The 14,174-nt window shown below is 36.9% G+C and overlaps 1 protein-coding gene and 1 long non-coding RNA gene across 3 annotated transcripts; both read left to right on the plus strand.

Annotated features, from left to right (window-relative positions):
- The first annotated feature begins 2,056 nt into the window (after nt 1-2,056).
- On the plus strand, nt 2,057-4,343 carry LOC148910572 (uncharacterized). Its single transcript, XR_016119926.1, has 3 exons — nt 2,057-2,094; nt 2,957-3,067; nt 3,932-4,343. It is a non-coding gene; the product is annotated as an uncharacterized LOC148910572 (long non-coding RNA).
- Nucleotides 4,344-5,513: 1,170 nt separating this feature from the next.
- On the plus strand, nt 5,514-13,447 carry LOC148910573 (uncharacterized). 2 transcript variants are annotated; one of them, XM_089031204.1, is made up of 7 exons: nt 5,514-6,061; nt 7,561-7,635; nt 8,326-8,548; nt 9,266-9,423; nt 10,069-10,281; nt 10,996-11,277; nt 11,722-13,447. In XM_089031204.1, the coding sequence occupies exons 1-7, from the start codon at nt 5,710-5,712 to the stop codon at nt 12,156-12,158; spliced, it is 1,740 nt and encodes a 579-aa protein (XP_088887330.1). In that variant the 5' UTR covers nt 5,514-5,709; the 3' UTR covers nt 12,159-13,447. The 2 variants fall into 2 exon arrangements, with proteins under 2 accessions (XP_088887330.1, XP_088887329.1); XM_089031203.1 differs by having other exon boundaries at nt 5,515-6,115.
- Nucleotides 13,448-14,174: the final 727 nt, after the last annotated feature.

The raw sequence follows: 14,174 nt of genomic DNA on the forward strand, positions 1-14,174 counted from the left end.
GATGGACCAGTACATTATCCAGAAATGAAATATGACTAAGCTATTTGGCCTGTGATCATGAAGGGGAATTATCATTGGTTTTGGCGTTACAAATTTTGATCATATTTTATTGATTTCCTTGACTGATGAGAAAAAAGTCAGCCAAGATCAAGATGCATAAAGTCAGACTTAACGTCAATGGTCCTGCTGATGTAGACTTTGATTTTGCTGGACTTACTGTCAAGCATCTGGGAGTAGTTGGAGGTTACATAGTTAAACTTAGGCAATAAAATTGTGTTTTATTTCATATTGTGTCGTGTATTAGTGTAGTTACTTCAGATTCTTTCTTTCTTTTTCCTAATACTGACCCAAACATCGACATTTATCACTGTAGTGCGGGGCTCAAAATAAATAGTCGAACTTAAAGTTATATGACACGAAAAAATTCCAATGTTAAGAATGTGTAGTTATTGGCATAATAAGAATATCACGGTTACCATTTGTTCCAAAAACGTATTTCTCTAGCAATTCAAAAAATTTTAGCACGAGTTGTGACGTCTTTTGTTACAAGTCTCCAGATTTAGTGCAAATACATGGAAATATGTTGAATGTAGAATCTTAATTTCAGGTGTACACTTTCAATTTCTCCAACATTGGAAGAGTACTACGTAGCTAATCAAATGAAGCTGACTAAAATATGTCTTTTGTTGTTAATTTAATGACTTACATTTATTATTTAGATACGATTATACTGAATCTAGAGAAGTGTCAACAAAATGACGTACCAAATTGCGGATTAACTTTTCGCAAATATCTCAAGAACAAAGCTTTTGGAAACAAATGGTCTGTACGATATATTATTATTACTAACAAATATACATTTTTAAATGATGGAAGGTTCGTGTCAGCGTACACTTTAAGATTTCAACATCCTATGACAGCGACACCAACAGAAGCGGAAATAACTTCACAAATTTGTTTGTCTTCCCTTGAAGACTTGGACCTTTATAACAAGGTTTGAATGCGAACTCCAATGAACAGAACCCCAAAGAGAACTTATTTCACTTCCGGTTGATGTTGCTGTCGTAGATTCTACAAAATCTTACGGTTGTAATGGACAGTCAATGGACAATGTCCAGCACTTATTATGGCCAAATGACTCTTAGGTCATTATGCTGACTGTCACATACTTGATCAGTATGATGTTAAAGTACCATAAAGCAGCCACTATTTATGTATAATTATCGTTGTTAAGCTTTAATGTCTGTTTAAAGTATGTAATAAAGATAGTATTAATTAAATTTTTATTCTTCTTTCATAGGTACGGAGGGGGGTTACGATATCAAGCAGCTTATGACACCTCCAAGTCCAAACTGATAGCTAACAACGTTCTTTATTGGTATCGATACAGTGATTGCAGAATTAGATTCACTCTCTGTGGTAAGTCATCTCTCTTATATTCCAGTTTTCAAGTTCTCTGTTGCTCAGAGTGCTTTGATTTGCATAGAATTTTCACAAGTTTGGTTTAAAGAGTCTCGGAATTCAAGGTTTCTAATGTTGAAATGTGCATTCTATACGTTGTATTTATGACTGAAAGCACTGATTCGAGGCTAACCCTGAGTTAAATAGGTTGAATACGAACATGAAGTAATTGGATATTCAAATTGGTTATTTTCTTTCCAAGATATCATAAAGACATTTTTACGGTATATCTTTAGGAACATGATCACTAAGATGCATGGAATGCCTATTGTCTATTAGTCAATGACTTCAAACTGAAGAAAATATAAGGCCCCAAGTTCAAAATGAATGTAGAATAAAGGGAAAGGCATGGCTGACTAAATAGTATGCAGGATTCGTGCAGCGAAGCAATATACATTTAGCTTTTAAAGGCAAATGTTTTGAATGTCCTTGAAAATTCATATTCTCGTCCTTAATTAAATAATCTGAAAAGTCCTTAATCTTTTCCTTGTGAATCCAGCATAAACCCTGAGTACACAAGGTATAGGTAGTTGTGGGTTAACAAGTTTGAAGTACAGAAGATTTTTATTCATTTATGTTTTGCTGTGTTTAGAACAATGATTCTTCAAAGTTTAGGGATCCATCTATCACCAGGTTTGTAACACACAGTAATTAATAATCATATAGCTAGCTTAGTCCTAAGAATCAACAGGGGTATAGTAGTAGCGCATTTGACAATGGTCACATTGGTGAGAGGCAACGCATAGCAGCGCAATTCTGAAACTAAGCATGCATCTGAGAAAATTGAATTAAGTTTCATAGATATCACTATTTTCCCTTAATGTTCGTTATTAGTATATTTAGTATTAGTATTTTAGTATTTGTAAAATGTTTATTTGGAGGAACTTCATAATGGAACAAATAACAGTGAAGTTCGGAAGTGATTGCTCGGCCGCCATAATACTTGGTTCATTCATCTGATATCTAAGTCTGTTTATTACTTAAGGGACATGTCAGCCAATAATGTAACACAAATATAACTTATTAAGCAGCAGTAAAGCTTGATAAACATCCATGAAGCATGACTCCGGGCGACTTGAGTTTGTGGACCAAACTTCGGCCAGCTTCAATGGATACCTATGGGTCTCTTGTCCTCTCCCTCAACTAGTTTTTTTGTTTGTTTTTTTTGTTTTGTTAAAAATGTGGTTAGTTGTATTTTTCCTTGTTTGTTTTCTGTTCTTTTTATTTATATTTTTCGTTGGTTGTCTGTTTTTTTATTTATTTTTCTCTAAGTACTGGTGTTAAGCTAATAAATAAATAAAATACAAAATAATGTGGTTAGTCGTATTTTTCCTTGTTTGTTTTCTGTTCTTTTTATTTATATTTTTTGTTGTTTGTCTGTTTTTTTTTTTTTTTTTTTTCTCTAAGTACTGGTTGTAAAGCTAATAAATAAATTAAATACAAAATAATGTGGTTAGTCGTCATTTTTTCATGTTTCCTTCTCCATTCTTTTTAGATCAATAAGAATCTTGAAGTTGCTGCGCAGCTGAACTGGAACACTGGTAGCAGCAACACCTCCTTCCAGGCTGGTTGTAAATATGATGTTGATAAGGATTCATGTATAAGGGTAAGTAGCTTCAAGTTTCTTTCCTTTCTCCTTCCTTCGGGCATTGCTAAGAAATCTGATGACCATTACCAGCCATCTGGACATCAGGTTAAAGTCCAGTAAATTAGTGGTGTTGACTAGGCAACATTTGGCCAGACATGCTGACCAAACTCTTCTGTTAGGATATGGAATGCTAAAAAATATGCTCACTCTAGATTTGAAAAAAAAAATTCAAAACCAGAAATTAAGAGTGAAAAGTGAATCCAATCTATGAAAGGACAGTAACTGACATAGAGGCTACAGGCACATATTGCAGGCACATATAGCATCAAGGTGTTTTTCCCCAGGTTTTTTATTTTATTTTCAATATCATGGTCTGTAATTAGCAGTCGTCCAGTCGTCAGGGATGACTAAAATTTGCAAATGATGACTAAATTTGGAATGTGGTTGTCCTTCTGATGACCTACGTTTTTGCCAAGGTGTTTTCTTTATAAAAAAAAAGGGGGTCCGTAAACTGATAAACTTTCAAAAATTCGAGATAATGCATTAGTCAGAAGCCATTGAATACTGCTGACAAATTCGATTGCATCTTCTGCATTATAGCTAACCGCTGACCATTGTCATTCAGGCTCTACAAAATGGCGTCCAAGTGGGACTCCTAAGTTTATCTCTAGACGCCTAAGAATGACAACATGGTTGTCCAAAGGACTACTTAGCTCAAAAGTTAATTTCGGACCCTGAATATTTGATAGAAGCTTTTGTCTGACTAGAATGGCTGCCTCTGTCAGGTCAACCCTTGTCCCTGATCTGACATATGACAGCCTTTTTCCTCATTAATTATCATAATTTGATAAAATATTGAAGAAATTTATTATCTATTCGCAGGCCAAGGTGAATAACAGTAGTCATCTAGGATTAGCCTACACACAGAAAATGCGTGATGGCATTAAGGCCACACTCTCTTCACATATTGATACCAAAAACCTCAATAGTGGAGGACACAAACTTGGCCTTTGGCTGGAAATGGAAGCCTAAGCTACCAATCAATGGTTTGTAAGAAGTGTTAGCAAACAGTGATCATTCTTAAAAATCAGTTACTCTTAAACAAGCAAGAAGCTTTTGAAATTTTCCAGTACCGGCGAAGTATACCAGTTAATTAAAGTATGTTAAAGTGACGTGGAAGTTGACATGACTTTACCATGCTTTAAACCATGATAATATGTGTAATGTGGTGTTTAACAAACCAGGTTGTTTCTTATTTGGAAAAATCAATAAATGCGTAAAATACTTAATAGAATTATCTTTGTGGTATTATTTTTAGTCACCCTACCAATGATAACCACCAAAGTTCACCACTTTTGAATATTCCATTACTTTCTGGTGATAGCTTTTTTAAAAAAATAGACGTTTTTTTAGAGTGCACACCATACATCTGTGAAACAATTTCTAGCTTTGTGGCTACGTAGTGAAGTCACAAGAATAGAAATAGCTCCTGGGGGGCTGGTGGTGAGTTGTGTACAAAATTCCAAAATGGGAGAGTATACTCACGCAAAGAAAACAATGTAGTACATTTTGATTCGCTTACATTACATGGTTCTTATTATGGGAGACGTAATCTTCAGTATCCGAAAAAGAAGTTTAATGCCAAATTTGTAACATTGATAATAGAGGTTTTTCACCATCACCTTCCCTTGCCAATAATACAGCTTGGACTGCCTGTGGTGAGATGGCAGAACAATAAAATCCCTTTGCTCTTGGAAATTGAATTCTTTCTCCTGTAAAATGATTATATTGTTCCTGGCATCTAACATGGCTGCCGTCACGTGATGGTGCAAAACCTCTATAGGGTGAAGACCCTAATTCCATTGTTTTCTTTCGTCATGGCTGCCATCACATGATGTGATTTTGCAAAGTAAATGCCTTCACTCTATTTTTTTTTTTTTTTTTTTTACAAAAATTTGCAATTTTGCTATCATAGGAAATTGCACAATCTGAACTTTCAAAACATCACGAGGACCTATAAATTCCAAATTGTATGAGAAGATTGTGCGATTTTTTGTTGATAACACACTCAACAAAATTGAGCAACTTATTTAGGACTCTAAAGAGTACAATTTGGGATTTAATTGTACTCCTCTTGTCCAATCAGAATCGAGTTGGAACCTTGATTGTCCCACGCTGAGATATTAGAACACTTTACGTAATTCAATAGACTGGAAACACCGTAAGGCCCCCTAGCTTATAAAACAACACTAACAAAGATGATAAAAAAGGACCCCTTATCACCATAGAGAAATATTCTCATATTTATCTTTACTTAGAGAGAATTTTTGGGATTCAATTTTTTTTAAATTTGCATAATTTTGACAGCGCTTCAAGAGGTGTGCTTGTACATTTTACTTCCCTGTCGTAAATTTCAAATTCCACATGAATTTGATTTGAAATTCTAGCGTGTCATCTGATTCCGTTTCTGAGCGTCTGTCACGCTTGTAAAAGTAAGATCAAATAATTCGGTCATCCTTCGTTGATTCAGGTTGGGCCAAGCTTCTCGTAAATAATTAGGCTTTTTGTTTACTGGCTCGTAGTGGCCTTGTTCTCTTTATTCACGTAGACTTCTAGTAGAATTGGCTAAAAAACAGCAGGGAAACTCGAAAAAGCGAAAAATGAGTTCAATAGAAGACTACAGATTTATGCTACTAGAAATTTCACACCAAGTAAGACTAGACGAACTGGAAGGAATGAGATTCTTATGCGTGGATTTTATTCCTGACTGTAGAAGAGAAGACACGAAAGGAACACTGCACTTTTTTCGAGAACTCGAAATGCAGAATAAGTTGGGTATCGATAATTTAGACTGGCTAATATCCATGCTTAAGCATTTAAAAAGAGAAGACCTTGTTTTGAAGTTAACTGGGTTTCAAGTCCAAAGGAATTTTTATCTGAGGCGTTTATGTTCACACCAAAGAGCGAGTTTGACGCCGACACAGGAAACAATCAACAGCAGAGAAGTATTTGGTACTACAATTGTACACTCTGAGGACACACATAATACGGACTACAATTTTAACGGTAAGTATATAAAATAGATAAAGATTAAGTTCACAGGCGTAATATGATGTGTGACCTCGTGTGACTACGGCACCTTTTATCCGAACTGGTAAACAAGCTCTATATTTGTTGATATTATAATCACTTCTATTCTAAATTATGTTTCTTTAATAATCATAGCTTATAAATTATCAGAATTATAAATTTGGTCCTGTTTCAATCATTGACGTACACGCACAAACACGCGTTGATATTTGCTACCTCGGACGCAAGCAAAAATTTCGTTTTCAACATGACACCGGACGCGAGTAATAGCATCAAAGTTTTTGTTATCATTACGTATTAGTGAAACAAGGCTTTTCTTTTTCCAGCAATTTTTCCTCTTGCATATAGTTTTTAACGGTCGGTCTCGCTTTCCATAATGCTTTATTTTGGTCTCGTGTGGAAGTGGGTTGGTTTTGTGGTTCATTAACATATTAAACAGCACTACTCGTCCTCTAAGGCGGGTTAATTTATTTCAAATTATTTTCAATTTTTTCTTTCTTCCATAAGCTACTACTAGGATGAGTACCTCCCACCCTAATACACACAATTTATTCAAATCTTTTTAGGACTATTTGATTTTTATTAAGAATAATCATTAGATAAATTAAAGTGGATATTTTGCATGACGTGACTTGATATCTTGCACTAATCGCATGAGCGCGCGAATCCTGTCTCTCGTATCTCTAATATACCAGCGGGTCAAGGAAAGCAAGAAGGGCAGAGAGACTGACTAGGAGCGAGTCAGCAGGACTACCAATCGGTCCACTTTCCTCTTCTTTTCGTCTTTCGCACGAGACAGGAAATGACGTCTGCGGAAAACATTAATTAAGATTTCGAAAAAAGGGTCTTCCCGATCGCTAGTTTATTACATAGGTACTTTTTCAAAAATTTTAGGAGAAGAATACCATTTACAAAGGCCTTACCTCGTACCCAGAGCCTGCGTTCCTTCTGGCCTGCGGTGAAGACGAGGGCTCTGGCATCATCCATGAAAACTTGGACTTCCGGTATAAGAGCGCATGTGTTAAAAGACTTGCCAAAAATAAAAGAACATGTTCCCAATTCTAATTTTGATTTTGATCGGAAGTAAACACAAAACTCTGTTTTAATGGATGATTTCCACTGATTATATTTCACTTCCGGAAAATTGCGCATGCGTCAAAAAAGGTTTATGTTAGAGCCTTCGTTCTTCGCCGAAGGCCAGAATTTTTCATAGGAGTTTTTCATAAGTTTAGTTTTGGTGTACGTCAATCAAACTGGAGAGGGCCATTACAGTAAATTTTAAATTTGATATCATTGTTGTATTACATGACGTCCACCAAGACTTTACTTGTAATCATTTGTTTTTCACCAAACTAGTCGTTGGTCGTCTTGATAGTAATAGCAAGAGATATTATCTTCATTAATGATCCTTCTTTTCTTAGAATCTTACTCAGCAAGTCATTATCATTCAGTGAATCAGCCATCTGCTTACTCTGGCAGCGATAGACAACCAGGAGGTAAGGTATTCTCATATTAAATTAAACTTTTTTCTGTTCAAGATGGGATGCGCGTATTTACGAGTATTTACTTTAAATTATGTAGATAGAGTGAAGTCATTAAACCCGTGCAATAGATATTAGACTAATACACATTAGTAGACCCCAATTCCATTGTTTTCTTTTGTGTCTATTTGACTATTACACGTTGACTAATAATTTTTATTTCACGGGTTAAATACTTTCACTCTAGCTCTGTTTCATGGATAAAGTGTTCGCACAATGCGTCGGCCATCGGTCGTACTCTCATCGTATTCAGTCTCATATTTGCACTGCATACGTCCGTTGCGGAAAAATGTAGGGTTAGCTCCGTACGAACACCGACGCATGAATGACATCGAATCACGTGTGTGACGTCATCTCTTTGCTTCCAATTAACTATTTTCCATACATTGGTTCACTGGTCAAACACAAAGCGCTCAAGCGAGGCGCCAAGGTACTTTCAAAGGATTATTCAAATTTGAACCTTGCAACCTCGACTGAGTGCTTCGTGTTTGACCAGTGAACCAATGTATGAAAAATGGAAAATAAACATTTTAAGGACAAAGAGTGGAAAGAGAATGGATTTCTTTCTAGTCCCTTTTACTCTTTTGTTACCACAGGGAACCCAAAAGTGAAGTAATTTTAACGTTAGTAATTCCTTGAACTCAGAGTTTGCTCTGCGGTGTATTTTGAGACTAGCAACGACGGGAGCTTGGCTCGGTGGCAGTGCTTACTTATTGAACCGATACAAAGACGATCCCGAAGCATTAGTTACTATGGTAACGGGCGTGGTGTTACCGACGGGTGTCATGGTGCGTTACGTGACGTCTGGGTCGATCAAAATGATGCTTTGGGCAACAGACTTGTATGCTTTGAACGACTTGTGGAAAAGGTAAATATTGAACTAGCAAGCCGTGTGTCCAGCTATCTAGCTCATCTGATAAAAAATCAAAATAAATAAGGCTGCGTTTACACCGTACCGGCCGTTTACACGTAACCGCCGTCTCTTTAATTGTATAAAAAAATTCGTTCTGTTTTCACGGAACCCTGTGTGAATCAAGTGAAGATTTATACAATCTTTGGCAATGGTCATCTCTGAAATGGTATCATTAGCAAAAGCTTAAGAGTTTTGGATTTTTTGTTTTTGTTTTGTTTACATGAATGAATGGTGGCGACGCGGTTCTTCTATTAACCCAATTCAGACCACATGTCATTCCCTAGAGTATCATTCCTTTATTTAACAGTTGTACATGAGAAGAAACATGAATGTATATGGATACAACTCAAACAAAGAATCTTATTCTCAAGACTTCATGTCGTTCCCTAGAGTATCATTTCTTTATTTAACAGTTGTACATGAGAAGAAACATGTATATAGATACAACTCAAAGAATCTTGTTCTCAAGACCATGTGTCATTCCCTAGAGTATCATTTCTTTATTTAACAGTTGTACATGAGAAGAAACATGAATATATATGGATACAACTCAAAGAATTTTATTCTCAAGAGGATGACACGTAGTTTGAAATGGGCCAAACATCAAGTAGATTTGGTCCATATTTCCGCTAAGAATAGTTACAATCTAACTTTATGGTACTTTGATCTAAGATACAAAACTGGTCAGCTTCGAGAGGATCTAGAAAAAGTGTTGGTGACAGAAGAACTGAAGGAACAGGCAGAGGGCGAACAGATTGAATTCAGCGTCGAGATCGACGAGCAAGAATACAGATATGCTTGTATGGACTTGGTGATTGCCCAAAAACAAGGTTAGCAGAAAAGAGTATAAAGTGCCTAAAAGCCTTTAGTCAACATTTTCATTATTGATTCTACATGAAGTGAATAGTTGAATGGTAAAATCTTAAATAATTTGAATGATGTAGAATCAATACTGAAAATATAGAGTTGGAGTTCATAGGCACTTCAGAAAAATTGCAAAACTTTAACTCCATCTGTGAGCTATGCAAGGTCTGATTGGTCAAGAACATTACAGTATAAATTCTAAAAATGTATTGGTTCTCTCCTGTGCTTCAAGGGTTTTCCGGGTTCTCCGGTTTTCCTCCTTCCTCAAAAATCAACTTCTAAATTCTAATTCAATCTTTGGGCTTTCACTTAGTTTGGAGCCCTAGCTCTGTTGTGATTGTCCCACGCTGTGATACAACAGCGAAAAAGCTTTTTAGTTTTTTCTTTTTATCCGGGCCCTAACTTTCGTCATCCCAGTTTTTGTGGACGTAAATCAAGGCGTTTCCATGACATTGCCGAGCTCAAAAGTGAACAGCTATCAAACGAATGATAACAATTTGGAAAAAAAGCGAACATCACATATATTATCACATTTAAACAAAACGTTTTTTCCCACTGTGATAACATAAGGAAAACTGTCTACGATATGAAATTGTAATTATTTTTTCAAGCTGAACAAAGTTACCACAACAGTCTGTTGTCATCGCGACGACGCTCTCGATCTGTCGATAGTCTGACGTCATTAAGACTTCAGGAGATGTCACGTGACTTGAACTGTCCCGCTCATCCCGAGACAAACCAAAAGAGAGTTAGCATTTTAAACACGAAAAGTGTTGCAATCTGTTCAAGACAAAGCAGCTTTGGAAGTGAGACATCTGATGATGGTAAATATTATTTATTTTGCTTTTATTTTTATCATTTTTGTTTATAATTTATTTTTGGTTGACTTCGTCTCGTTTTCTCTCTGTACTTGTCAACCCTTTTTATAGCTTATTTCTCGCCTATCGTTTCGCTTCATTCTATTTTGATAATTTATTTCTATGACATCCTTTATTCCATCTTCCCTCATCGTTCTTCTTTCCTTGCTTCCTTTCTTTCTTGCTTGCTTAACTTCATCCAGTTGCTTGCTTCATTCCTTCCTTCTTCTTTTTTTTCTTCTATTTATTTCTTTTTCTTTTTTTGTACTTCTTCCTTGCTTCAACCCGGTCCTTCCCATACCTTTACTCCTTCTATCCTTCTTTTCTTGCTTCCTTTCTTCCTTCCTTTCTTGCTTGCTGGTGGCATGGGTGACCTAGTGGTTTACTTCTCGCCTCTCACCGCTGTGGTCCGGATTTGAGTCCCTGCTCAGACTGGATCATATGTGACTGAGTTGAGTTTGTTTGATGTCTTGTTTTCTCCCTTGCCACGAGGTTTTTCTCCGGGATCTCCGGTTTTCTTCCCTCCGTAAAAAGCAACATTTGAGTTGAGTGTTGTATGTTGTAAATAAAGAATGCAGTGGAAGAATCCTAGAGTTTATCTATAGCCTGCCTGCTTGCTTGCTTGCTTCCTTCCTATTGAAATATTTAACTAATTCCCTTTTTTTATTTTTCTCATTTTAGAAGGCTCTTTTCAACTCCTTAGGGATTTCCTAGAAATTAGCGGAAAAGCACGCGACGTGTGTTCACTCCTTGACCGTCCAATGGTGATTTGTAACGACTGGAGAAATCTTGCCTCCGAGTTTAGTTACAAAATGATTCACATTCGTCTCTGGGAAAGAAATCACTCGCCTTGCATGACTCTTTTAGAAAACATCACATTAAGAGATCCTGACACGCGAGTATCAAAACTAATCGATAAACTGTCGGCTATTGATCGACATGATGTCATTAGACTTATACAAGGTAAGCCAAAACAATTTTTGACTACAAAATATAGTTTAACATCATTCACTACCACGACTAGAATCCATAGAGCTTTTAAGTTGTAACGTAGTTTTCGGGTCAAAAAACTGCGCTAAAATAAAGCGAAAATGTTCTGGAACCACTTGTAGTCGAACGTTTATTCATTCGGCCACACTAAGAGACGTACAACAAAAAAGAAGAAAATATTTATAACTAATTAACAAGTATTTTTATTAATTTTCAAAGGTATACAAAGAATACCCCATTTTTGGTCAGAGTAGCACTTTAACCGTTACTCTAACCCTGATGTTGGCTGAGACGGCCGAAGCTTAGTCGTATAAAAACCACGATACTGCGCATGCTCAAGAATTTGGCGGGAGGGCTGGCAGACGCGCATTCAAATAGGGTTTATTTCTTTTAACTGATATTTTGTTTTATTCAAAGGTCGTGAACCCAAAAGTGACCCAAGGACAGTATGGCATTTTCCATTCAGTACTCGCAAACAACTGTCCTTCGAACTAGACAACGCCACAAAAGAACAGTTCCATTTTGTTGTCAGTGACATCTTCAAGAACCTTGAAGCGAGCAAAATAGAGTCCCTAAGTAAACGTCCCTCCCCTACAATGGCCCTCTTGGAGGAACTAGAGACAATGTGTCCTTGTTTACCGATGTTCCATGTACGAGATGCGTGCTACCGAGCCAAGGTGTATGGTGCGGTGAAGATCATGGACAGTCATATAAGGAAGAAAAGCTTTCAGGGCAAAATAAGTAGTCATAGAAACCTGTTTGAACACGTGGGAAGCGATGATTCGAAGAGTGTCGGTTCATTGAGCCGTGATTCTGCGATTGAACAGGACCTGATGGAACAAGAAGGGTCATGATTGATAGAAAGTACAAGTTGTGAATCACTTGGCTCAGTGACACTAGAGAACGTTTGCGCATGCGTACATTTTAGCACGTTTTCTAAGAATTTTGAAGAGTTTGAGTGAGAAAATAAACGTTTGTTTCCTCCAAGTATACTAAAAAGTTCGAGAGTATACTTTTGTCAGACAAAGATACTGTATTAAGAAACAATATGAAAGAATGAAGAAATAGAAAACGCGCGCGCGTGCTGTGTGCTGTCATAAAGCACGCGGGGGTTGGCAGAACACGAGAGAAGTGTTAGGAGAAGCACGACGCGTAGTGGAGTGCTTCTCGACACTTCTCGAGTGTTCTGCCAACCCCCACGTGCTTTATGACTGCACACAGCACAGCAAGCAAGTTTTTTATTTCTTTTATAAAATACAAATTACAATAATAGATAGGAATGACGCAACGGAAAGTGCGCGCGTGTGCAATGTGCTCTCATAAAGCACGCTCTCCAAACCAATCAGAACGCGACATTCATAACAATTATTTTATAATTAGCCTTAAGTTTCAAGCATGGACACTAAGTTTTGGCATTTTGTGATGTCCAATTTATCAGGCATGTTTGAAAGCCAAATTTACATATGTTTTGACGATGTTTTGACTAATTTGCCAATCTCGTACTCAGAGCCTTCGTTTCTTCTGGCCTGCGGCGAAGAACTCTGGGTACGAGATTGCTAATTTGCATTTTCACTCGTGTCTGGCTCAGTAGTCAAAGATGTGTAGTTAATGATTGAACAGGACCCGATTGAACAAGATGGGTCATGATGGACAAAAGTACAAGTCGTGAAACACTTGGCTCAGTAGTCATGGATTCGTCAATGGACCTCATGAGAAGAAAAACCTTTGTTTAACTGCGCGTAGTCTCATCCTGAAGCGCTTGAAAGACTAAAACTACCAAATCATATCTAAAAGAGCAAAAAAAGGTGTCTATGGCGTAACTTATTTTGCTTTTCTCTTAAAAAGTAATGGTTTTACAAGCTTTAAAAGTATCAACACGCAAGCCAATTGTACGCCATTACACACACCTCCCCCTCACCCAAGGGGTTTGGTACTACAACTAGACTTTTGGAAGCAAAAACCTAGCGTAAACTAGGCAGATTGAAAGAACATGCACTGCTATTGCATTCGAACCGATTTTTCAGTTTTCTAAGCTGTATTTCGAGCTTAGTCATGTTTTGTTTCAACAAAATCAAACCCTGTATGATTGCGTGAATTTTGGGGTTCAAGCAGTTTTCGAAACATTAAAATTGTTTGACTGACACAGCGTGTACACAGGCTTACCATTTTGTGCGAGTGATGCACAAACCACCCTAAAACTTTTGCGTGTTTGTTTTGGATGTTTGAATGTATCGTTGTTAGGTTGAATGTCAAACAACTGCATGTTGTTAGGGGGCGGAGACAGTCAAAACAAACATGCGTAATGTTTCCATTACTGTGGTTTTCGATATTCTGCTAACTCGGTAGTTACAAGCTGCACGCGCTGAAATTTTGTTTTTTTTGTCAATCAAAAATAACTAGTCGGTACCCTTTTATGTTCATGACTGGCTGCAGTGAAAAACAAATACACAAGCCGTTGGAATATATTTTTTTTCAGGCGATTTCGACCGTTTTTCTTTATGGGATAAAATGAAGAAAATCGAAATCGCCTGTGATTCAGCACAGGGCATAAAAAACCAAAAACATAAAGATGTCAGACTAAGATTAATGCATTTTATTCTTATATTTCTGTATAAAATCAAGAGACCATGAAGGAGAGACGTCCTTCATGGTCTCTTGATGAAATACAATCTAAAATATCCAAATACATTCTCTATAGAAGTACAGAGCTTTGGCTGTCAGTAGCCAAATATGCAACGAAGCACTTCTATTTCCTGTTGATGAGTCTGATGGTCTTTCAGACTAAATGCTAGTAAGTTCTTTCGCTGAGCGAGAAGGTCTCAATCTGCTCATCTGAAGATGAAGTCAGATATGTGATAGAAAAGGTAACA

This window comes from Actinia tenebrosa, unplaced genomic scaffold, assembly GCF_029948245.1.
Source record: "Actinia tenebrosa isolate PJP-AT-01 unplaced genomic scaffold, QUT_ActTen_1.0 PGA_scaffold16__25_contigs__length_10494907, whole genome shotgun sequence".
Lineage (NCBI taxonomy): Eukaryota > Metazoa > Cnidaria > Anthozoa > Actiniaria > Actiniidae > Actinia > Actinia tenebrosa.